At 35.9% G+C, this 27154-nt stretch overlaps 1 protein-coding gene across 1 annotated transcript in view; it reads right to left on the bottom strand.

The window, feature by feature from the left end:
- Positions 1-1887: 1887 nt before the first annotated feature.
- The window catches only part of GFRAL (GDNF family receptor alpha like), a 54586-nt gene continuing 29319 nt past the window's right edge, over positions 1888-27154 (bottom strand). The window contains 3 exon segments of the mRNA XM_044242372.1: positions 1888-1957; positions 4679-4751; positions 4838-4933. Coding sequence (XP_044098307.1) covers positions 1888-1957; positions 4679-4751; positions 4838-4933 — 239 coding nt within the window.

Genomic DNA, 27154 nt, shown 5'->3' with positions numbered 1-27154 from the left:
CAGACACATGAAAAAATGTTCATCATCACTAGCCATCAGGGAGATTCAAATTAAAACCACATTGAGATATCACCTTACACCAGTTAGAATGGCCAAAATTAACAAGACAGGAAACAACATGTGTTGGAGGGGATGTGGAGAAAGGGGAACCCTCTTACACTGTTGGTGGGAATCCAGGTTGGTGCAGCCTCTTTGGAAAACAGTGTGGAGATTCCTCAAGAAATTAAAAATAGAAATTCCCTATGACCCTGCAATTGCACTCCTGGGTATTTACCCCGAAGATACAGATGTAGTGAAAAGAAGGGCCATCTGTACCCCAATGTTTATAGCAGCAATGGCCACGGTCGCCAAACTATGGAAAGAACCAAGATGCCCTTCAATGGACGAATGGATAAGGAAGATGTGGTCCATATACACTATGGAGTATTATGCCTCCATCAGAAAGGATGAATACCCAACTTTTGTAGCAACATGGATGGGCCTGGAAGAGATGATGCTGAGTGAAATAAGTCAAGCAGAGAGAGTCAATTATCATATGGTTTCACTTATTTGTGGAGCATAACAAATAGCATGGAGAACATGGGGAGATAGAGAGGAGAAGGGAGTTGGGGGAAATTGGAAGGGGAGGTGAATCATGAAAGACTATGAACACTGAAAAACAATCTGAGGGGTTTGAAGTGGCAGGAGGGTGGGAGATTGGGGTACCAGGTGGTGGGTATTATAGAGGGCACGGATTGCATGGAGCACTGGGTGTGGTGAAAAAATAATGAATACTGTTATGCTGAAAATAAATAAATTTAATTAAAAATAAAAAATATATATATAGTGGTTTAATCTGAAACATGGTAAACAGCAATAGATATGAGACCAAACAGAAAATATTTGACCTTTAAATGTAAATATATCAATATTTATTAGTATGCTCAGTTTATTGAATATTTGTGTTCCTGTGCCACTGTAGATAATAAAGCCTCATATGTATTCTAAGCAGTGGTACTAATATGATTGCAGACAGGTGAAAAGCACATATGTATCAAAAACTAAACTAAGAAACATCTTTTTCATAATTTTCTAATCACAGTTGTACTTTGGTGTCAAATCAGGCCAAAAGTAACATATGGAAACAATACAGACTATAATAATTAGAGTGTTAGTTTATTATTGCAGAAATTCATAGTAATTAGCATAGAAAAAATTAAGCTCATGAGTATGTCATTATTGAAATGCACATTGAGTTTTTCAGGCAATGTGTTACTCCACATTTTTATAGGTATGAAGTAAAGACATCAAGTTAAAGAAGTGAAATTCAACAGTATTTAAGTTACAAAATCCAAAGATCTCATTTCTGATATTTAAGACCAATCATCTAGACAAATATATGTAGGAACTTAAAATCAATGATAATGATATAGCTAATGATTTGAAAATGGATAAGAGTACACAAATAACAAATTATACTGGATATCTCCATTAGCATTTTCCTTTTGGCAAGTCAATGGGAACTTATAAGATTGATCAGGAAAAATAAACCCTGCTAACCATAATATATCATATTTTGATGTAACTAATTACTATTATATAGATTCAAATTTATTATGAAATAAATCATGCAGACTGTAACTTGGGGTAAGATATTTTGCCTTCAAGGAAGACTTTAATTTTCTACCAGTGTCATAAAAGTTACCACCATACATTTTTACTTGAATACTTTCTTAAAAAAAAAAATCTAACATCATGCCATTATTACTATTTCTTACATTATTATCCTTAACGATCTAATATCATTGGATCCATCTTCACATTTTCTTTATTGATGACAGCTGGGGTATTCTGTTGACTGACTACAAGGACTTCCTGTAAAGAAAGTGGTTGTTAATGATCCATGACTTAAAGAATCAGTCCTCCAGGTATTTGGATTGGTGAATGATCTCTTGTTTGACTTGATATCCTGGAAGCTCTATATAAAAGTAAAAGTTAAAGTTAACAACATGCCATTTTAATGATTTTACAAATGAGCTTCTATGTGCTTATATTTCTGGATGGATTTTATCCCTGGAGAGAAAAATACAATCAAGCTCCTGAATATAAAGTCTCAATAGTCGAATATTCTATAATCTTTCTAAGAAGTATGCATTTAACTGTGATTTCCAAGGAATCATTATTTTAAGAGTCTTTTAAATTACATTTAAGTTTTAAGTTATTTAAGACTTACTTCATATTTAAGATTTATTTATTATTTATTTAATTTATTTATTTTAAAGATTTTATTTATTTATTTTGACAGAGAAGGGGTGAGGGGCAAAAGGGGAGGGTGAAGGAGAGAAACAGACTCCCCACTAAACAAAGAACCCAAGTGGGGCTTGATCTCAAGGACCTGAGATCATGACCTAAGCCGAAATCAAGCACAGGTGCCTCAATATTTAAGTTTTAAATTATTGGCTTCTCTACAAATTCCTCCAAAGATTCAGGGTTGTTTTAATTTCGCATAACATGAAACAAATGTAAAAATGTTAATTTGTGTTGCAGAAAGTTATTCCCAATGCCTGAAGTGGCAACCAGCCTTCTTTCATTAAAAGGTGCTGGTCATCCCTAGTGTAACATGGGTTTTGTTGTTACTGATGATTTTGTTTATTTTGTTCTTTCCATGATGACTTGTAATTTTGTCATTTACTTAACCCTAGATCATTTACTTTCTGGATCTTTCAGATTATGGGTAAAGATTCATTTTAAATTATATGGAACATAATTTGTAACTACATGTGATGTACTTTATAGTAGGAATGATTTGCCTTAAAATACACATTAGAGTAAATTCAAGATTTTTGTCAAAAACACCCACACTGTCATCCAGTAAAGGGATAGGCAGATGAGAAAGAAGGTGAACTTACACAGGGGATTTTAAAAGACAACACCTTACTTATCTGCGGTACAACAGTAATCTGTAAAAACGCAATGTGGTAGATATGAACTTTATACATTATGTGTGTCTAAGAAATAAAGATTCAGAACTATTAAAATAAAATTTTGGCTAAACAAGAAAACCATCTGTGTCTCTCTGAAATGATATGTCTATAATGGAATAGGTAGGCAGGTCCAGTAACTGATAGTGCTCTCAAGTATTTTAAACCAAACAGTCAAGTTTAATAAATTCCAATGCTATTAACCCCCTTAGAAACTAGAGCTATTTAGCCTTTAAACTGTATCTTGGGACCCAAGGAACATCTCATACACATACAATTTTAAGGCCTTGGAGAAAAGCAGTTTGGGTACTTGTGTTGGTGAGCACCAAATTAAATGCTCCATGGGATGGAACCCAATGAGTAAATAAGTAGATACTGCATTTAAAAAATTCATTGGAATATATTCAGGCAGGGTGTAAACTCATCAAGTTCCTGACCTGTTGGTATTGCCATATACCTCCCCACTTAAGTATTTCATTTTATCTGCCTGCTTGTCACGGTCTTAAAGTGAGAGATTTCTGGAGGGGCCATCAGTATACAAGCATTGAGTAGTGTACTGAGTTCTCTGTGATTGCCATAAGAGAAAGGTCTATTGCCATTGCTCTTCTCTAGACTTAATCTTACTGATAAATATATTCTATGTGTGTGTGCCTATACATGATATAAATGTATATATGCAAACACATATATTTCTTCATTGCATGATACTCAAATGAGACACAAATACACACTCATGTATAATGAATAAGAAAACAAACATCAGAGGCTTCTGGGTGGCTCAGTTGGTTAAGCGGCTGCCTTCAGCTCAGGTCATGATCTCAGTGTCCTGAGATCACGTCCCACATCAGGCTCCCTGCTCAGTGGGGAGTCTGCTTCTCCCTCTGCCTCTGTTGCTCCCCCTGCTTGTACTCTCTCTTTCTGTCAAATAAATAGAAAACTTAAAAAAAAAAGAAAAAAGAAAATGAACATCACTGATTTATAAATATGAAGGTTTTTTTTTTTAAATGAAAGGCAAGCAAATATACACCGTTTTATGTCTATTGGTCAATATTAAATAAGTGGAAAAATTTTAGACCCTGGACATACAGAAATATAGACATTGATAAATCTCTAATGTAAGTCCCACATGTTTGCTGGAGCATTACCGCATTCCAGCAATGAGGACAGCCAAGGAAAAAGATTTGGAAAGAGTGAATTAATGCGAGAAAATAGTAATAAGTATTTCTAAGGGTACCCTGTGAAGTCTCATTAAATGCTTCTTTTAATAACTGTATATTAATACATGAAAACAGTTTATTAGCATATAAGAAACTGAAGAGGAAATCTTCAGATAAATATAAACCGTACAAAGTCCACAACAGCTCTTTTAGGTAAGCTGATGATTGCAAATGATTTGAATGAGGAATGCAGCAAAGTTCAACTTGAAATTTGTAGGAAAACCAGGGGAAAGATTGATAACAGTTTAATTGGGGGAACGATGCACATGTGCTGCTAAAATGCAACATTAAAGAAAAAAAAATCTCCCTGGTCACATTTCGCTTGCATCTGAAGACTTACAGTAATGTTTCCATGGACCTATCCCACATTAAAAAATGATTTAGTATGTCTTAATGGAGAAGCTTTCATTCTCAGGCCCTTTGTAGGGTCTGCCATTGTGAAATGTGCTGTAACAGGCTGATTCTATTCCAGCCCTTCCTTTCTGAGTTGTATCCAGTTACCTCAGCTTGAGCATAACCAAGAGAAGGATTCCACAGGTGACCGTCATGCACATGACAGCATAGATTACTTCTCCTAGAAATGAAAGATTAAAAAAAAACAATTACTGAATTTTTGAGAGAGAATAAATAGTAAAAATAGAGGATGGATTTTTAACTGACCATTGAAAGGGGAATGAAATCCACTCAGAGTTATCTCCTTTGCAGGTTTTCTTTTATGCAATGCCATGCCTTTGGCATTAGACAGATTCAGATAATCTGAAAGAAAATAATGAAAATTAGATTAGAGTATTTAAAAGTCATACATAAGTTTTTTCTAAGGGTTGTAATTTGTTTTATATTATATTACAAGGTAGCAGTTTATTTCTGATGCTCTCTTAATAAAATCTGATAGGTGAGGATGAAAGCAGGAGCACGTTCCTTACATTTTAACAGGTTTTTTTTTTTTTTCCACCTTTTAATCAGATAGTTTCTTTACAGAGATTGCTGGTTTTTTTTTTTTTTTTTTCCCAAAACCATGATTAGGGAAGTACATTATACTTTACGACAGTTCACTGTACCTTATATATAGACCAGGGGTAAAAATCAGCAAGTTGAAGCTACCCATTGTAATATTAAAAAGTTGCCTGTTTGTTTTATAGGCGTGATTATTCCAATGTGCTTTTAAGGATATTTCATTTCCCTAAAATACTTTGTATTTATGAATCTTAAAAACAAAACAAAACAAAAAAAAAACCCCTCATTTATTTACTTATTTGAGAAAGAGAAAGAGAGGGAGAGCACAGAGGGAGAATGAGAGAGAGAATCAGACTTCCCACTGAGCAGAGAGCCTGAGGTGGGGCTCCATCCCAGGACCCTGAGGTCATGATCTGAGCTGAAGGCAGATGTTTGACTGAGCCACCCAGGAACCCCTGTATTTAAAAATTCTTATCAAGTCCCTAAATCAATCACTCTGTTCAACCCTCAGACTTCAACATCCAACTTTCCTTATTTCCCTACTCTGTCTCTTGTAAAATCCCTTCCCTCTCTATTGTTGTCAACTAGCTTTTGTCAAACTTATGGGAAAGGGTCACAAAAAGGGTCACTTTTATGGAAAAGTCACTCTATGGCCCCAGTCTTTGTGGCAACATTTTGCTAAACACATTTCTATCTCACTTCACAACTCACAAGACAAAAAGATGGGATCCTGAAAAATAATTAACAGATTCATTTTTAGTGACATTCATTGATAGCTTTGAAGTGAACTCACCCCTAGTTTTGATTCAGTTCAACACAGATATGAATGTTAAATATTCCAATAGCCCAATAACCAATTTCTTTGATGATGAAGATTCAGGTAGGATTTGAATCTTTAAAAAAGGGCAGGGGAGATAAGATAAAGTTTCCCCTTGAGAGACTGACTGTCCTCTCTGTTTCATGTCCTTAGAGACCTGAAAGTCCGAGTAGACTACTGTTTATAGAAATGAGTGCATCAAATAGTGGAATCCACATCTGATGACAATTAGTGACAAGAGGCTCTGAGTAGGAAGGGAGATGGAAAGACATATTACCAATAGTCCCATCTAGTCCTTTCCTTACCAAGAATTGCTGCTGTACACAAGCCAGCTGCTTGGAAGCCAAGATTTGAGGTCTAAGTTAGGAATAATCAGCGGAAAGCAGAGGAGACATTCAGATCATAACAGAGCTCTCAGTATGGGTCCAAGAGAAGGAGCCAACATAAGAGGTAGAAAAGGGAAGATTTTGTTATTTTGTTATTAGAAAACCCATTTTCAAGGAGTCTGAACTCTAATACAGTGAAGATGTTTTAGTTTAAGATTTTTTAAATTTCTAGACTTACGTATTGGGTTATCATATATTTATAGAAGTCTGACTTACTTAGGAACTGAAAAATCAATCTCTTCTAAAAGCAAAAGTAATAGGGGTAGAGTGTGTGAATTTTTTTTTTCAATTTTGTGGTCATAAAATACATTTTGTTATTCACTATAAAGTTGGAATGGGAAAACTAAGCTATTTTAAATAATATTATTTTTATACTAGTGGTTCCTTTTTTGGGGAAGAATTAATTTTAATCAAGTTGATCTTACAGATTTGGTGAAATTATATTAAAATTTTATATTCAAACCACGTTAGAATATGAAGGATAGTTTTGTTTTTAAAAAAATTCTATGGCATTTTGCAATGTTTTAATTCTTTTAAATTTAAAATTCTATGGCATTTTGAGGCAGATCCATGGCTTACATATAGATGTATAATGTACATTGGCTAATTATTTGAATGATGCTATAGTATTCCTTTATGAAATTCTATCCCTAAGTACATTTGGTCTAGTTAGGTACCATGATTCTTCTTTACATAAGAAAAAAGGTTACTATTCTGACAAATTAGGCTGCCTCTTAAATATATCTGCCTAAGGTAATTGTTAAACATTCACCTACCAAAGTTTAGAAAGAATCGTCTCATTCACTAAATTTCACTCACATGGAACTCATTAACAAAGTTATAATAGATCAATGACAGAAATGTTAGCTAATGATCCCAGTGAAAATTTTAATGTGTCTAGCAATCACTCCACAATCTTAAATATTGCACCCTAGGAGGATACCGAGTATCAGTTAGAGAGATTAATGTTACAGAGGGTTTCTTGGCTACTGAAGCCCATTGGAGATTCTTCCCTGCCTTTTATAAACAGTGAGGTTTACAGTGTTTTATAACCATGAAATTAAAGTCGGCAGAGTTAATAACCAACCTCAGTCCCACACCATCTGCTATATTTATAGATAAACACTGTCAGTGACTTGTTTATCTTAACTCATACCCTAGAGGAGTTAAACACTATTATGAACTATATTGTAAAATCCCTGTACATTTGACAGGAAATCAAGATTAATTTCAGCCCTATGTTAAGAACAAATTTAAATAGTGTTCTCCTCAAATAACTACTGAGATGTGATCATTTCTTTTTTTTTCTTTTTCTTCCAAATTCTTGTGTAGCAGTGACTGAGAGCTGATGGGATCTAAAACTTTACATTTTATAATTCTTATGAAATGGTAAATGCATAAATAAAGATACAATAGATCAGATACAAAATAATGATTTAAAAAGAAATGTCAGAATAGTTGAAGTAGAAATTAAATATATCATATAGTGCACCTTTGTAAATCTTTGATTAAAATTCTGTTTACATATACAGGTCTGCATGGAAGAAAAATCTTGACAAAGTGAACATTTTCATAGAATAATTAAATACGTTTTATAGCTTTTTAAAAAATTGCTAACATGTCACGTAGCATAGTTAAATGTTATTGGCTTCTTTCCATTTTTAAATAAAAGACTGCCAAAACCATGGAAAAATTTCATTGAGAATGAAAATGCAAGGATGACCTTTTTGCATGTCCAAGGGTTGAGGCTATTTCTAATTTGATCAATATTTCAATATGGTCATCTGAAGATATTTCAATTCCCAAACTGGAAACGTGTTTTGAATTTTTTCACTTAATGATCAGTAGTGAGAGTCTATGTATCATGGACATTTCTATCATTAGTGTATAAAAATCACCTTCCAAAATGGATCTAAGAGGCATTGCAGCTGGGGAGAAAGGAAAACATATAAACATCTTTAAGTTTGAAAAAACACACATTAATAACATGATAAACCAAGGTATTAAACCCATATGATGACAGTATAACATCACTGCTAAAATGTATGTTGTAAAGAGTAAATTGACCAAATAACATGCTTTCCCTAAATCATAACATGCAGCATCTTCCTTCATTTAGTTGACAAATTCAAAGAAGATGAGATGATGTCTCAGATTTACCTTCTTGCACTATGTATGGCTAACCACGTTTGTCAGGCGCCGGGGGAAAGTGAAACTTAGCAGTATTAGCCTGTTGGTTTGCAAACCTCAGGAGTTCCCTGGATGAAATCTGTTAACTGGTTCTCCATACACAGAAGAAAAGGAAAGACTAAAGAAAGAGGCAGACCCCTCCAGATTGTTGGTGGTTGTTTTAATAAGCAAGGGAACTTATACATGAGACTTGCCTCGGGCAGTCACGAGATAGTAGATCTTAGCACTCAACCACTAGAATTTTAAAAGTTTATACAGAGGTCTTAAATGGGGCTCAGTCACATCTACAGTCCAACAACACATTGTTCAAGACTGCATCCTTGAAACAGCTCTGGCTATGGGAACAGTGAGTAGAATGTATACTCCAAGAAGAGGGGAGGGGGCAAGGAGCCTCCAGTCTCCCTGGTACAGCTCACAGATTAACCAGCAGTAATATCCATTGGATAGCCTCTTCCAACATAGTCAAAGGATACGAAATTTCAGTTTTGCAAAATGAGTAAGTCCTAGAGACCTATTTGTACACCATGGAGCCTATTGTTAATAATGCTATATTTTACACTTAAACATTTTCTGAGAGGGCAGCTATTAAGCTGAATGTTCCTACCACACACGCAGAATAGTAATAAATAGGAGATAGGAAGAAACTCATAGAGGTAATAGGTATACTTATGGTATAGACTGTGGTCATGTGACTTTCATCATGTATATTTCTCTTCAAACTCATCTAGCTCTATCCATTACATATATACAGCTTTCTGTATGTCAACAAAAACAAAAGCAAAAAACACATATTTGGATAAGCATGCACTGGAGAACATTTGCCTTGATCTTTTGTCATGAACCAAAAGCTCTGTGTTAGTAACTGACTGTATTGACAAATCTGGCATGTCAAGTTCTTTGGCCCTTGGTTGAGTAACAGTGTTACCCACACATTTAGTAGACTGCTTAGAGATTATAATGAGTCTCAGCTGTTCACATTTTCCTCAATAGTTTCTGCAAATAATGAAATAGCAACTGAGGAAGCAATTAGAATGCAAATTATGCATTGCTACATAATAGCCAACACTAGATTAGATAAACACACTATGATTTATATATGATAAATATGCATAAATATACTATGATTGTTTTAGAAGGCAGCAATTTTAAATCTTGGAATTAAAAATATCTGTCACCCGTGGGCTCATGCAAAACAGATCTAAAGATATAGATTGGAGATAGGAATTAAATATTCATGTTTAGGATATATATCAATAAATATATAAGTATGCATGTATAGTAGAATCACAAAATTGGATAGGATGTCTTAGATTATCTAATTCAAACTTTAAATGCAATGATCCATTCTGCTTCATTATTGACAGCAGTAAACACTATTCCAGGAATGAGCCACTTAATATCTTTTATCTTTCCACTATTATTGATGGTCAGTTCTAGTTAAAATATAAAATACTTTCCTAGACTTCTCTTTTAGCAACTTATGATGATAAATCTACCTTCTTAGCCTAGCCCTCTGTCTGCTACATATATATGTGTGCGTTGGTGGAAAGAGAGAAAGATCAGACTGTAAGTAGACTACAAGGAACAATGCTTTCCAAACTTTAACATTGTTCTTGGTTTACCTTAAAATGCCAATTCTGACTTAGTAAGTCTGGGATGAGGCAGAAATTCTGAATTTCATATAACTTCCCAGATGATGTTGATGCTGCTAGCAGAACATATATTTTCTGTGTGTGCCTGTGTGTGTATAGAGTATATACAGTGTATAAACACAGACACACACAAGGAGAAATACATGTACATACTCATAGAATAAACAAAATGCTTTACTTCTATAAATATGGTGCTTAATACTTTAAAAGGCATTTTGACAAACACTGCTAAACTTCACAGCATCTACCAAATAGGAATTACTAGCTCAACTTGATTAAGAAACTCAGACTCAGAATAGTTGTCTTATGCAAGGTCAGAGTTGGTAAATAGTGAAGATACAATCCATAGCAAAATCTTCTACAATATATATGTAAAATCTAACCCGTGGAGGTCACAAAAATTATGCAAAAACATTTTCAGTGTTTTCCAATATGGCAGACATCTGGATTAAGTGATAAATTTTGAAAAGTAATAGAGACAAGTTGTATTTGATAGTGTTGCACAATGAGAAATATTTCATAGTAGTACTTGCTTGCAAATATTCATGATCACATATTTCTGTTGCTGAAATCTACAAAAGAAGAGGTGACACACATCTAAATAAAGCTTCTGAAATGACTCACATACATCTGTATGATGTTTCAACTTGCAAGCCCTATTGAAATATGTTCATCATTTTCAGTGTAATGAAATAAATCAACCACTTTAACTTTGACATTTAACAGAAATATTAAAGAAATGCTGCAATCTTCAGAGCAATTATCTTAGACTATGTTATCAGTGTGAGCATTTTCTGTTTTTACAGATGTAGAGTTAAGACTATACATAAAGCTTTCCAGCATATTCAGCAGGCAAAGGGCACACAAAGAATAATGCACAAAAGATCGGTTGTAACTGTTTAAAATCAGATTTGGCTATTTCTTTGGTTGCTAAAATCTATGTCTACATTGATACAACCTGAGTCAGATAAAAATATAAAATAACCCCACTTTCTGAAAAGTACCTCTATCTGGAATGAATTTATTGGAAAAAAAATGTGTTCCCAAAATTGAACAGTAATTTTTACCTTGAATTATATTTTACAGGCACTAGGAGAGCTTGTAATGAGACAAATGTAAGATAAGAATGGGAATAGTTTACACCATATTTTATCAACTTCATAAGTTTTGGTTTTCCTATATGGAGATTTCTTATAGAATTTTTTTATGAAAAAGTATATGTGGCAAAACATTAATTGTCTACTTGATATCTACTGATATCTTTACTTGGAACTGAATGATTCCCTAATGTCTACTGTTTTGAAAATGGCAGCTTACACAATTTTTCATAGGCTGATTGAAAACGCCAGGGACAAGAGAGCTAGGGAAAAAAATGAAGAAAAGGGATACATTTTGGAAAGTCTTCATAGACATTTGGAATGACGAGATAATTTGAAAGTTTTATAAATTACTGGGTTTTTAAAAGGAAAATAAAAGGTATATAATTGCAGTATCTCTTCCCTAAACATAAATTTACAAATTTGGGGGAGAAAGCCGAATATAAAAGTATGATTTATGTAGTTAGCTTTTCTTAGATAGCAAACTTCTTAAAAATAGACACCAGATTTATCTAATTTACAGTGTAATATGGCTATCATAATGCCATGCCTATGCAATTATCTAATGGCCAAAAAGTATATATTAGCAATTTTACCTTTGATATAGCACATCTGTCAATGTGTAGTATCATCATGTATAGTGTATGATTATATAATGTTTAGTTTTTTATCTTTGACATTGACAAAGGGTTGTTAGATAAATCACATATTTTTCACATATCATTATCATTTTTAATGAGAATTCAAGGACATCTAGTTGGTTTAGTCAGTTGAGTGTCTGACTCTTGATTTCGACTCAGGTCATGAATCCCAGGACAGAGCTCTGTGCTCAAGGCAGTCTGCTTGAGGAATCTCTCTCTCTCTCCCTCTTTCCCTCTGTCCCTCCCCTCACTTGTATTTTCTCTCTCTCTCTCAAGTAATAAACTAATCTTTAAAAAAAAAAAAAATGAAAAATCATTGTCCCATCTGTAATGAATGCATATTGTTACTGATCAATAGTAATGTGTTAAGAAACTATTTGCCTAGTAATTAGTTCTAAAAATCAGGTCTGTTTACTGATAGACAAAGAGTAAGTATCTTGATCATTGGATTAGGAGATATCTGAGAACAAAGAATTTTGAGAATTTTTCTAAGCTTCAGTTCTCTCATTTGTAAAAATGAAACCAGAATACCTAGGTTCACAAAATTTTTTTGAGAATGAAAATATTAAAACTAATATTTATAAATAGGGTTTTTGGAGACGTCTGTGAGAAAGAATGTACAACCGTAGGGAGGAATGTAAGGGAAAGCAAGGATAAGGGAAGCAATTCCTTTGATGGTTCTTTCTCTTTACCTCTTTCCCTTTGTGTCCTCCTTCTCTTCTTTCCTTTCCTTGGAAAGATCTTCTTGAGTCAATTCACTGAAGTAGAATCTTCTGGCATTTCTTATTTCAGAAATCTGACTTGAAGTCAACCCAGTAAATTCAAAGTTTGTCAGAAGAGGCAGAATTGTCTAAATATTTCTTATGAAATGCTAGTTCTATAGAACCCATTTATGTGTTAGGCAAATTAAAGATCGTATAAACAAATTACTTTGGAAAATTTTAGATTAGACAAAATAAATTATGTCCTGGCTGCAAGTGTTTTCCAGTGTTTTGTTTTGTTTGCTATAGTAGAAGGGAAACTTTACCTAAGTTTATTTTCTCCATGGAATACATCTAGGAATCCATTAAAAAAAGGAAAACAAAACAAAACAAAACCCTTGGAAAACATGACCATATCTGATTGATAGACAAATATTTATATATTTAGGGTAGGCACAAACTGTTTATTGCAGCTTCCTCTTTTTGCATAGTTAGTGGAAAGTCAGAAAAATCAGACTAATGGTATTTTGTGTTCCTGAATACAGGCATTATTTATAATTTTTTCCTCTACTAGGCATACATATATACAAGCAAGTGATACCACAATTTCTCTTGTTCTCTATTCTTTGGAGTTAAACAAATTTTTTAGCCTGTGGCTTGGGAGATGCCTGACCCCCAAATGCTACTCCTATTACCCCTTAGAGAGGTTGGTGTGATGCAACATTAATTCCACATTTGCTGCCAGTTAATCTGCCATAAGTCAATTTCTCATTTGTCCTCACGAGATATGGAGAATTTAGAATCTGCCCTCTACTTAGGAGACCCATTCCAGCAGAACGAGGAGTTCACGGATCATTTACATCTAGTCACCTATGAATGTCCACAGGACCATGTGGCAGAAACCACCAGACCTGGACCCAAGTAAAGGTTTTCCAGATAAGTAATTACTTCCTACTTCAGAGCTAGCACAATGGCAGTCAACATGGGAATATATTGGTAGGATGATACATGGCTTGGCTCTTATGAAGTCCTCAATCTGCTTTCAGGTAAGGGCAATAATTTAAATAAAGTGAGGTGGGAATCAACAAGGGACAGCTAAGGGAAAGGTATGCTTTGAGGAATGGTGAGAAGTAGGACCTGATTTGCATTCTGGGTGTTCTTGGGAATCAGATAAAACTTACATGTGGGAAGGATGAAAGCAGGAGCAATGGAGAGCAACAGGTGTCTTTTGAAGACAGAAATAATGCAATTAAGACACAGTTGGGCAATTAGTCTAGTCATAGTGAATCAGCTGGTTTGGTGAGGAAACTATGAAAAAAATCAGATGTGAGAAGATGAAAACTAAAAATAGGTGGTAGAATCTATTGTAGAGAAAAGAGACAGTGGATGGGTATATTTAAAACAAAGAGATTTTTGTTGGAAAACAGAATGGTGCAGAACATAGTAGCATTGTAATTAGGCATGGATCAAAACTGGCTCTGCCTCAACTCAGCTCTGTCATTTTAGGCAAAGTTACTGAGACTCTGTTCCTTAATCTTTAAAATGGGATGATGCCTACCACAACACTTATTGTTAAAAGTCAAACCAGATGATATGTCAGAAGAGCATGAAGTACTCATTCAATAAATTACATCCTTATTAAATATGATATAGCTTAGAGTTTTATTTGATATTGAAGATGCAGAGGACTAAATGAAAAGTGACTTTTAGGGGCGCCTGGGTCGCTCAGTGGGTTAAAGCCTCTGCCTTCAGCTCGGATCATGATCGCAGGGTTCTGGGATCGAGCCCCACATCGGGCTCTCTGCTCAGCAGGGAGCCTGCTTCCTCCTCTCTCTCTGCCTGCCTCTCTGCCTACTTGTGATCTCTGTCTGTCAAATAAATAAATAAAATCTTAAAAAAAAAAAAAGAAAAGTGACTTCTAGGGTCTTCAGATGACATGATGTTTTAGAATACTTCAGTGAATTGGCCCAAGAAGATCTTTCCAAGGAAAGAAAGGAAAAGGAGCAGGAAGGGGTAGAGAAAAAGAACCACCATTGGTTCTTCTCTTACCATTGCTTTCCCTTCTATTCCTCCCTACAACTGCACTTTCTCATAAAAATCTCCAAAAACCCCATTGATACTGAAATTAGTTTTAATGTTTTCATTCTGAAAAAAGATCTTGTGAACCGGGGTATTCTAGTTTCATTCACAAATGTGAGATGGCAGCTTAGAGAAATTCTCAAAATTCTTTGCTCTTAGATATCTTCTAATCCAATGACGAAGATAAAATGAATGGTCAGGGTGGAGAATCATTGATAGTGAATTGAAAACATGATTTTGGAAGTGGACAGGAAGGAAATCAAATTCTAAATCACATTATAATAAGCCAGTGGAAAGAAGTTCTTAATGAGAAAGAGAGAAGTCAGGGATTTTTTTTTTTAAAGATTTTATTTATTTATTTGACGAGAAATAGACAGCACAAGTAAGCAGAGTGGCAGGCAGAGGGAGAGAGAGAGAGTGAGAGAGAAGCAGGCTCCCTGCTGAGCAGAGAGCTGATGTGGGGCTCAATCCCAGGACCCTGGGCTCATGACCTGAGCTGAAGGCGAAGGCTTAACCTACTGAGCCACCCAGGAACCCCCAGGGATATGTTTAATAAGGCAAAGGCCTTTGAAAAACCCAGCAGTTGGTAGAGATTAACAAGACATAGGGATAGTAACTGCTAAGCCAGTTTTACTAACAAAAAAAAAGTACCTATTTGGATCAATAAGAGATGTTATACCTCAGAAGTTCCCTTTCAGCTACCCATCTGTATTAAAAGAACAAAACAATCAATGTTGGTTCACTATATTGTACACCTGAAACCAATATAACACTGTATGTTAACGAACTGGAATTAAAATTAAAACTTTAAAAAAAGAACAAAACAATTCAAAGCAACAGTATTTCCATTGTAGAGGAGGAAGGGTGCTGGAATGGAAGTTTGGGCCAAAGAACAGTGAGAGAAATTGACTGGGTGGAAGCAGCCGCGTAGACGTGTTGGAAGGAGCTATTAGGGTTGTAGACATATGCTTAGTGTACATTTTCCATGTAATAACTACCATATGTACTTTAAACAATATACCATTGTAAGTTTCAGGCTGTTATACTGAGAAGAGTGAGTGAAGAGAGATGCAGGTATTGAATCATGGTTTTTCTAGAAACTTAAGACATCAACAGGGGCATCTTCCTACACAGACCCCAGTGACACATAGCAGTCTATCACTAAGATAAGCTGCCTTTTGAAGAAAACCCCACAATCTGATTTATATGGCTTCCCTCCTTGCAGATTACCTTGACTCCCAACTAAAGTAGACATATAATCTGGAACTAGTGGGCTCTAGCCTTTTTCTTTGGTTGAGTTATTCTGAAAGTCCCTATCATAGGCCTACAGTGAGAGTCTGGCCACCTGATTCAGGTGCTAATGTAATAGTTAAGAACCGGTCCCAGAGTTCTGACACACTCAAAGCATATCAGAACTAGGAAAGCCACTCTCCATCCTCAGTGGTAATCAAAGGAAGCTATTTTGCCCTAAGCTGGAAGCCAGCAGGAAAGAAAGGGACAATGGGCAATGGTCTCTGTTACAGAGGCACATTTTCATAACATCACCAAGCACTCACTCTGCACCACAAAGAAGGTTTCCGGCATTCTTTGCACTCTTTTATCTAGTTTGAAAACCAATTTGTTTACTGTGACTTGTGCCACAAGCTGCAAATAAATGCTTTCCAAAGAGTAATGAGTGAGAAGAAGAAAAATTATGTTGTGTCCATTCTTCAGTTTACTAGCTATCTATGTGATGTTAGAGCATTCTTGCAAATTTGATACCGAGAATGTTTGCTGATGTTTGCAATCTGCAAAAGGTTTTTCTGAAGCCACCAAAAAACTCTAGAAAGTGGTTTGAGACAATCTGATATACTAATGGAAGACGAATGATTGTCATTATCAATGAATTCATAATAACTCTCTACTCCTTGCTCACCTATCTTATCTATAGGATTTTATTTGTCTAAGTACCAAGCATTCTTTAATATAAGGGGTCTCCCTTTAAGATGATATCCCAGTATAGAGGTGCCAGGGCAATAACTATTAAGTGCCCACATATGGTGTTTTATGGGAATACATGTGATGCTATTATACTGTTGTCACAAGAATAGTTGGCTCTTTAAGCCAGGAATACACATGCTCATAATAAATTATTTTTATGACTTCACATACACAATCATGATGCACAGAAAGTATAAAGGAAAGATTGCTTATTTTATGCAGCTTTGGCACTAACTCCATCCCCAATTATAGGCAACAAGGGGATTGTATGAAGCCAATGAAAGCACAAGAGTGGAAAATGGAAAAGATAACACTATGCTTTCACATACTGAAACCTGTTATTGTTCAAATTGTAATAGTATTGTTGTTTTATTTCCCTCCATGATCTTAAATGCTCCTTCCTTCTCTAGTGATGCCAAAAGTTGAGTAGTCTCACTCATCAATGGCAACTCTTTAATCTTTCTTTTCTGGCTCAGAGCAAACAACAAAGGTAGTCATGGGTGATTCATACCATCATTCATGCTCAGAGGCAGACTTTTCCCCCTCCTTTAAAAGCACCCAAGGCTTTAAGGGTAGAGGTGGGAGAAAGTGAAGGTAGGAGACAGCTGTTCTGTTGTTTCTGTTGAGGGTTCGTACACTTCAGTGTTTCCAGATTAAAGCCGTGTGAAGCATTTTCTGCAAAATAGGAAGCCAAGCCAAATTTGCTGGGTTTCAGGTCTGCAGACAAAATTTAAACCAGCTGGATTTTATTGGGAACTTTTGCATGCAAGTAAACGTAGTGGTGAAATTAGAGCCAGTGTTTGTCTCCACTGGAGTGGGCTACATCTTTAGGGGCTATCCCCTCCATGTCTCTTCCCTTGAAAGAGTTTTGAATTTTGAAAGGTCCTAAGAAAAACTTTCCAGATTATTCCTCAGAGTACCCATGAAATCTTAGCCAACGAAAAGCGGAAGACGCAACCAGATTTGATGCCTTCATAGTCAAATCTTCAGAGAGATAAGAGGAAGCTTGGTCTCTTTCTGTGATCTGATTTTAAATTACCTCAATTAAAATAGTTAATGATTCTCTACACACATATATTCACCAAAACAAAAATCCTCTCCCTCTCCAACCCCGCAACACACACACACATGTGCCTAGTCGAAGTAGCAAATAATGACAAACTTACTGGATTTGTACACAGCAAAATCCCAAACCATATTCTGAATGTGCCCTAAGTGAAAATTACCATGTTTCTTGCTAAAATAATGCAATTGTATGGATTTAAATGTATAAATAGAAGCAAATATACATGCCCTATGAAGACTGGATAGTGAAATTGGAATATGTTATTTATAAAGTTAATTAGAATTTGGGCAATGAAACCATAGAAAATAATCCAACACTAGACAAAGCCATTTTTATTACAAATCTCAATTTAGATCTTGAGGAGAATTAGTATTTTTCAAGGGCAAAAAGAAATAAATGATACACCTTTTCTTAAAATTTTAGTGTAATCGTAGGAAGAAAAAGTTCTTGGCAGTCTTGGGCATAGGAAATATAAATCACTTCAGATCTGTTCTTTTATAGACAGCATAGAAGTCTGCTGAAAGTGCACTGGCCTCAAAAATATATTCAGTCATCTAATCCAAGAATAATCACTACATCTAATATCAGAGATCATCTATTTCTGTTAAACATTACCAAAATTTAATATGCAACAAATCTGAGAGGTCTAGGGAGGGGATAACTGACTTCCTCAATACCACCACGTGTAGTTCGGGCTCGAACTTGTTTCCTAGTTCTTGTTCTGTATATTACAACATACTGCCTCCCATCAAATACATTTTTTTTTTCTGAAAATCACTTCGTTATATAGGCATCAGGTGACAATTCTAAATTTCCCATCATTAGATATAAAAAATGTATTACGGTTTTTAACATCAAAGTTTCTGGTGTCCAAAATTTCCTCATTTAAATTCTACATTTATTGTCTTCTGTGTGACCTTGGACAAGTTACTAACATCTAGGAGTCCCAGTTTCCTCTAGGGTAAGAGGAGAAGCCTCTACTTCATGTATTGCTTGTGGAAATTAACCAGGGCATATAAAATGAGTAGAATAATGTCTCTCGCTTAGTAAATACTCAGGTTGTAGGACCCTGAGTAAGCAAAAAACAAGTAAACTGGTGTTCATAGCCATGGTACAGCTTTAAATTGGGAAGCAATATCTTTAGATGTTTATTAAACCTTCATTTCAAGGATATTATATCTATTATAGCTTCAGTTTCTGCCGTGTTATCATTTTACAATGTTGAGATGAGTGTGCAAGCAGATCTATTAAAAATATTTGGAGCACCTGGGTGGCTCAGTGGGTTAAACCACTGCCTTCAGCTCAGGTCATGATCTCAGGGTCCTGGGATCGAGCCCCACATCGTGCTCTCTGCTCATCAGGGAGCCTGCTTCCTCCTCTCTCTCTTCCTGCCTCTCTGTCTACTTGTGATCTCTCTCTGTCAAATAAATAAATAAAATCTTAAAAAAATATATTCATTGCAGTTTGTCAAAAAGTAGGATTAATTTCATGAGTTTGTCCAGATCCTAATATTATTAACATTAATACAGCATTTTAAAGACGTTCTCCTGGCCATTAGACCTTCACTTGCAGTCTCTTTGAGGCAGGTGACAATTTTCTAGAAGAGCACCAACAGCTAATAGTCACTGCTTTCATTAGAAGTGAAGTCAGCTGTGAAGCTAAGGGCATGGGAAAAGCTATAGATTCTTCCTCTCTATACCAAAGATTGGTGCCTTCCAGAATAGCCCCAACTGAGTACACCAGCAAAGAGGTTAGAGCATTTCACTAGTCTAATCTGATAACAGAGTCTAACTTTCTCAAAGCTATTCTTGAGAGGTTAGGTAAATCTAGGATGAACTGATAGGTCCTGAGGTTATTCTATGTGTGGAGGAATTCAGATGCAGATTCCAACTACCAAGACAAAGTGTTTGTTTGTTTGTTTTTATTCAAAGTGTTCTTTAGAATTACAAGAGTTAATATGGGAAGTATGACTTACTCAAATACATTAAGTTTTCATATTCAGGGTTCAAACAAATAACTTTATCTAGTGGGTTCTACTCCAACCCTCTCCCCTGCCACCCCAACCCTTTGACTTCTCTTTATCTCCAAACCTAATTTCATTCAGTGTAGAGCACCTATTCTATACCATGTTTTTTCTCAAAACCATATATTGTATGCTAAAACTCAACTGATGACACTATTCTGATGTTTTCTGATAAAAGTCTCATGACTTTTATCCATCAGATCAATGGTTTTCAAGTGGACAATGGAATTTGGGGGCCAATGAGCATTCTTCTAGTGATCCATGTTTGCTTTTTCATATTTATAACATGACAGTCTTGGCACTAAATACATCTGGGATATATTAATAATTTATTCATACTTAATAAAAAACAGACATCATTTCACTATTCTTTAATCAAAACCAGTGCCTCTTTTGCTATTGACTCTGGGGATGTTTTATTGTGTGGGGATAAATGGGAGGTGATGAGATCGTCTGCTTCACTAACTTGGTAAGGAAATTGAAACATTTAAGAATCATGATTTTTAAGATGGTATCTTTTTTTGCTGTTCCGAGACCAAATCCAATGTGGCAGGGGAGAGTTTCCCCACATCAACAAGCAATTGCCAAGGCATCAGCTAGGTGTCCTTTAATTCAACTCAATTCTGATACCACTACTCTGAGATAGTGTCGGATTCCACAGGTCAAGGTCTCAGCCCTATGACACCTTCCTCCTATCCCCACTTAAGATGCTAGTTCCAAGTCCAGGTTCTTAGCTATACTTCGGAATAACTGGTTATAAATTACAGGTTCCCACGACCTCCTCTTTGGGTTCAATTAATTTGCTAGAGTGTCCAACAGAACTCAGAGAAATGTTTTGCTTCCTGGATCCCTGGTTTATTATAAAAGGATATATAATTTAGGAACAGCCAGATGGAAGAAGTGCATATGGGAAGGCATGGGGAATGAATCCAGAGCTTCCATGTTCTCTCCAGGTGCACTACTCTCCCAGAATTTCCATGTGTTCTCCAACCTGGAAGATTTCCAAACTCTGTCCTTTTGGGTTTTTATGGAGGCTTCATTACACAGATATGAATGATGAATTCACTAGCCATTGCCTATTGATCCAAACTCCAGCCCCTCTCCCCTCTCCAGAAGTTGAAGCTGGGAGTGGATATTGAAAGTTCCAACCCTCTAACCACTTACTTGTTTGATTCCCCTGGCAACCAGCACTCCATCCTTAGGCTTTCCAAGAGTCACCTAATTAGCAAAGGACACCTTTATCATTATTGTCACAGGAAATTCAAGTGTTTTAGGAACTCTATGCCAGGAACAGGAAATATATATTTTTTATTATAAATCACAATATCACAGTATTTCAAAACAACCAATGTTGAAATGCCTCCAATAGAAGTACAGAAGCATATACTTATAGTGATGACTCAAGAGAATATTACTAGACTCCAGCTGACTTCAGGAAGAACCAGTGAGTATTCTAAGCCAGTGGTTCTTAAAGTGTGGTACCTGGACAAGCAGTCTGTGCAACACCTGAAAACTTGTTGGAAATGCAAATGCCCAAGTTCCATCCCAGACCTATTGAATCAGAAACTCTGTGGTGAAGACCCAATAATAACAAGACTTCAGGTAATTGACATGAAGCTGAAGTTTGAAAACCACTGTTCTAAGCTACTATACAAGAAGAATTTTAGAAATTATAAGAACATCTACTTAAACTCTTTCATGACACTAAGATTCACAGTGTTCATGAAAAAGAGATTACTACATTAACAAAATGCATTCGGTCGATTAAGTGTAGTCTATTTCTCAATAGTAGACAGGTTGTTTTATATGAGACACATAAAATATTTTACATACATACATGTGAGCATGTGTACATGCACACACATACACAAACACACATAAAATTAGTTTTTTTTTCTTAAAAGATTCTTTTTTTTTTTTTTTTAAGATTTTTATTTATTTATTTGATAGAGAGAGATCACAAGTAGGCGGGGTGGGGGAGGAAGCAGGCTCTCTGATCCCAGGACCCCGAGACCATGACTTGAGCTGAAGGCAGAGGCTTAAGCCACTGAGCCACCCAGGCACCCCTTTCTTAAAAGATTCTTAAGAGGTTGTTTAAGTCATGTACTCAAAGTGTAATCCCTAGACCAAACATTAGGATTACCTGGGAGCTTATTAGAAATGCAGATCTCAGCAACACCTGGGTGGCTCAGTGGGTTAAAGCCTCTGCCTTCAGCTCAGGTCATGATCTCAAGGTCCTGGGATCGAGGCCCGCATCGGGCTCTCTGCTCAGCAGGGAACCTCCTTCCCCCTCTCTCTCTGCCTGCCTCTCTGCCTACTTGTGATCTCTGTCTGTCAAATAAATAAACAAAATCTTAAAAAAAAAAAAAAAAAAGAAATGCAGATCTCAGAGCCCACCCTCACCTACTGAGTCAGAATCTGCACTGTAACTAGAAAACATGTGGTTCTAATACAAAGTTTGAGACCAATTGTCTGAATTCATTATCTGCCCTAAAATTATCCAAAGATAGGATAATAGTTCTCTGGAGAAAACATGATACTTTAAATCATCTAGAAATAATTGTCTCCCATACCACCTATGTGACATCATATCATTTTCTAAATCTATCAAAACCCACTGTAAGAGTTAATTTTATTGAATTTCACTATGTTCTGGATATTTCATTACACAAATTAACTGATATCACTTTTGCTGGTGCATTTTGGGTTAGAATTGATTATATTTTCTATTTCACAGAAAATACATTGTGGCAAAAAGAGAGTAGTTTTTTCAGTTATCTATCTTACAAATGGTAGAGAAGTGATTTGAACCCTCACATGCTGGTGCCATATTATCTCCGTATGGCTGTGCTCTCTAATAAGGTATATTAGCATTTCCAAACATATCACCTGATTATTAGAGGCTTTGCTTCTTTTTTTTTTTTTTTAAAGATTTTATTTATTTATTTGACAGAGGGAGAGAGATCACAAGTAGGCAGAGAGGCAGACAGAGATGGGGGGAAGCAGGCTCCCTGCTGAGCAGAGAGCCCAATGCGGGGCTCGATCCCAGGACCCTGAGATCATGACCTGAGCTGAAGGCAGAGGCTTTAACCCACTGAGCCACTCAGGCGCCCCTAGAGGCTTTGCTTCTGATCATGATTTTTAACCAAAATTCAAGGGTAGGGCTGAGGAAGAACGAGGTAGAAGAGTCCCTTTATACTTTAGGCTTGAAATTTAATAAAGGTTAAATATCTTGATTTTTGAGGTTGGGTTGAGGCCCCCAATCTCAAAGAAATATCCAGAATTCTAGGACTACAAATTAAATAGCATAAAAGCCAAAAGTTACAGAATTTACTATGACTCTAAATTTTTACACTGGATGGTAACTAAGTCATTCTAAAGAACTGGTTTATTTATTTTTTATTCTTTTCATTGCTAACTTGTAACATACATGCCTATTCTCTAAAGAATTTAAGAGTTTGCTATTAATGGAAAACAAGATCCTAAAGGAATAATCAGTAATTTCCAAGAGGAAAAATATACACTTACAAGTGAGTCTCTATGATTTGATGGACTACAAATTCACTATGGAGCCACTTTAATCCAGAAAATACAAAATACTAGACTATTTAGAGGCTATGTTATAAATATGAATACAGAGGAGAGAAATTCTATTGAGTGTTCCTTGGAAAACCAAGAGACTTTTTTAGCACCTGGACTGAATTTGAAGGAAACTGGACCTAAATTAGAGTTTTGTGTAGAAACCAAAAAATAGTCAGTGGTTTTGGCTAGGTGAAGTGATTTATTTAAAGCCAAAACTTAACATAAAGCTCCTGGAATACTAACCTATGTGAATTGGCCATAAGAGAAGATGGTGTGTGTGTGTGTGTCCACATGTGAGAAACATAGAGTGGGAGAGGGCTGGGGATATTTTTGCACTGGAAATGTCTCCCCAAATTCACTTAGCTCACTGTTTTATTTATAGTCTATATTCTTCCTTCCTCAAATAGATAGTGATCAGATGATAATAAAATTAAGAATACGTAAAAATGAGTTTGAGCCTTCGTGAATCCACATTGCACAATCTTTAAATGACTTTGCTAAAAATAAATGTAAAATTTTATGTAAGATAACTTTGTATTATGCACCTTTACACATATACGGGTGTGTTTAAAGGACTTTCTAGTAAAATGCTCACTAATGGAATGTTATTTTTAGATAGAGACCTTCACTAGGAACAGACATGAAATGTTATAAGGCCAGAGGAAATGCAGTCAAATAATCTATACATTGAATGCAGAAAAACAATGAATAAAAGGGTCTTATTAGCAATCTTGATATCTAAGATGAGATGTCAATAGAGAGATGGGTGGAAGGAAGCACTACACAAAGGAAATTAAGTGGTAGAAAAAGGTACAAATTAGGAGGGCTCTTTTCTTAATTGTCTCAAAAAGCTATACACATTTTTAGGAGTTTCTTTATTAATATTTCAAAAAAAGCAAGCTACTTTTGCAAATCGTTGGGAGATAAACTTTTTAAAATCTTTTTGTTACTAGAGCTAAGCATATCATAGAGTTTGTTAAAAAATACACATATTTAAGAGGAAAACTGTGTCAGGATCAATTGCTTATTTACAGTGTTGACACCATTTCAGGAGCAACTGTAAAATAGTTTCCTACTATTCAGACTTTTTGAAAATAGGTCTATAAAGAAGAAAAGTGTTGGGAAACACAAGGGGCTTGAAATGCTTTTATTCAAGTGAACAGTAGTAGCCCAGTCTTGTTAATTCCTGATTCTTTGGGTCAAATATTTGAATTGAAAATTCCAGCTTAAGTAGAAGCATAAATGAGTATGGCTGTTAATAAGGAAGCTGTATTATTAGAATTGTTCTAATCAGAGAAAGAAAAACATTATTCAGAAGACAGTGCTGACACTATACATTGGTTCATTCATTCATTCATGTGTTCATTCATTCATTAGCTATTTATTGAGTGACTAATGTATGCCAACTGTGTTTTTAGGTGCTTGGGGTAAAGCAGACCACCTTGAAAGCTGCGTGATATTAGTCTTGCCTTTCTGAACACAGACGTTTCTCATTCTCTGAGAGGTGTGAGCGAAAAGAGGCTTTGGGACCTATGGCCGGTGACCAGGTTTTTCCCACATGTGGATTAGAGCAGTGGTTCCCAAACTTGGTTGAAAATCACAACCACCTGGGTCATTTTTTTTTTTTTTAAATATAGAGTTTTGAGTCCCACTCCAGGCCCACTGAATTAGAATAGCTGGGTTAGATAAAATGTATTTTAAACACATTCTCTATATATTTCTGAAAATTAACAGGTTTAAGAACTAACAATTTAATGTCCATCTTCTCAATACTTTGGGGTTGGCTTTGTGATCATCAGGCTCTTCATTAACATTGGAAAGATTGTTCTTAACAGAATTGGGGAACCAGCTGGCTTTAGTGAAACATTAATATAGAAATTCCTAACAATGTGCGTAGTCTCTGTAAAACATTAGGGAAAGACACTCAATGCTTCAGTCCTGGATCTGGGACCAAAAACAATGTTTTTTTTATGGGCTGGACAGTTAAAACGTACAGAATATTTGCTGTGTAAAGGGCACTTTTTCCACTTAATCTTATTTACTCTCTAGGTAAATATAGAATTTCTGGCAATCCTTAATAAGAGGGTTCCGGCTCAGATCCCTCATGCTCTGGAACAAGGTTATGCCACCGACAGTGGAAGGTCATTTGCTATTTGAAATATAGCTCTTAATAGTCTACTGAGTATTATAAGATCCATTAAATCATTGGTTCCCAGAAAGAAGAACATTGTATATCAATGCTAACTGTAAATGGACACCTGCCACACCACAGATCCACTTAGAACTCGCCTTAGAGGATAGTGGTGAAGGGAACTCTTCCCCACCGGCCAAACGTGAGCAGTACATCTGATTGTCCACTTTGTAGAGAAGAAGGTGGATAGAAGTTAAAACTGAAGTAATAAATTTCTTGATTGGAGAGATGAAAAGAGCAAACCTGGATGACTGTAGACATGGTAAGGCAAATGAGGGAAAGAGACATACAGAAACACCCATGATAGTGGTACTAAGAAGGCAGATCTTTTTATCTTGGGTTAATGCCTTGCACAGTATCTACTACAGAGTAGGAACTCAACAACCAGGTAAATTGATGATCTACTTTGTGGAAGCAAATCATACCTCCTATTCAGCCACCCAAGACCTGTGCAATGAGTGTGAAGAGAGAGCAGCTGTGGTGACAAATACAGTGGTTATGCATGGGCCCCACAGAATAGATGGTCTCTCTCTAAGGCGAATCCATCAGAGTTCTGCTAGTAATGAATACCAAACCTCCTAGCAACAACAGAGATCTACACTATGCCCACAGTCTGGCAGGTAGGTGGCAGATTGATGATACCATTATCCTTTCACTCTAAAGGAGGCAACGATGCATATGGATGCACATGGATTTGTCTTTGTTCCTTATCATTAAAATGTTTCCCCAAATGCCTAATCTGTCTTTGTGCAGATGCAACATGACAGTGTTTACCTTGGCCTTTGCACCATACACGTTCTTCTTTACTCCTCAGTGATTTTCTGTCACTGCAGCGTGAAATGTACTTTGGGCTCCACTCCGCATTCACTGATACACTATCCACAATTTCCAGAGAATCAAGGCTCATGGGACCACTCCTCAGAAATGTAAGACAGGATCCAAAGGATCAAGGTTTTCCCCTTTCTTCTACCATGAAGACAGTTCTATGATACATCTCTCCAAGCACCTTGAAAGGTCCCAAAAGGAGCAAGACAACTTGAAAGAGCTAGAGTGATAGTGTGAATTCATTACTCTTGATGGCACTGTGCAGAGTTTTACAATAAAGATATGACTAGGTAGAAAAAGAGTTGGTTTTCAAGCAGAGACCAGCTAAAAATGAGGACTACCGAACATTGAAAGCTGACTGCCTCTGGATTCCAAATAGTAAGTGGTAAGATTGAAAAAAAAATCTCCAATCATAAAAGGCCCAGCATTTCTGAGTTAAACAAATTGACTCAACTATGCAGTGAAAATCAAATTAAAGGTATTACATTTTCACTTACACTTTCACTTTAGCCTATTGTTCAGATTAATCATTACATGAGAGAGAGAGGGGTATGGGGTGAGGAATTAAGGAAATAAGGCAGACTTGGAACCCAAGTACCCAAGTCAAGAAGACACTTTTTTTTTTTTTTTTTTTTTAATTGTGGATACTGGTACATATAGCTGAATAAAAGTTAAAAAAAAAAAAAGATTAGAAACATAACACATTTTTTAAGAGATTATATTGCCAAAGGAGCCACCAATCCATTTGCAAACAGTCTGTGACCACTAAATTTTTAATGCCTTAAACTATGAA

The sequence above is a fragment of the Neovison vison genome, chromosome 1 (genome assembly GCF_020171115.1).
Source record: "Neovison vison isolate M4711 chromosome 1, ASM_NN_V1, whole genome shotgun sequence".
Lineage (NCBI taxonomy): Eukaryota > Metazoa > Chordata > Mammalia > Carnivora > Mustelidae > Neogale > Neogale vison.
The sequence above is the reverse complement of the archived record's forward strand: the minus strand, read 5'-3'. Positions and strand labels throughout refer to the sequence as shown.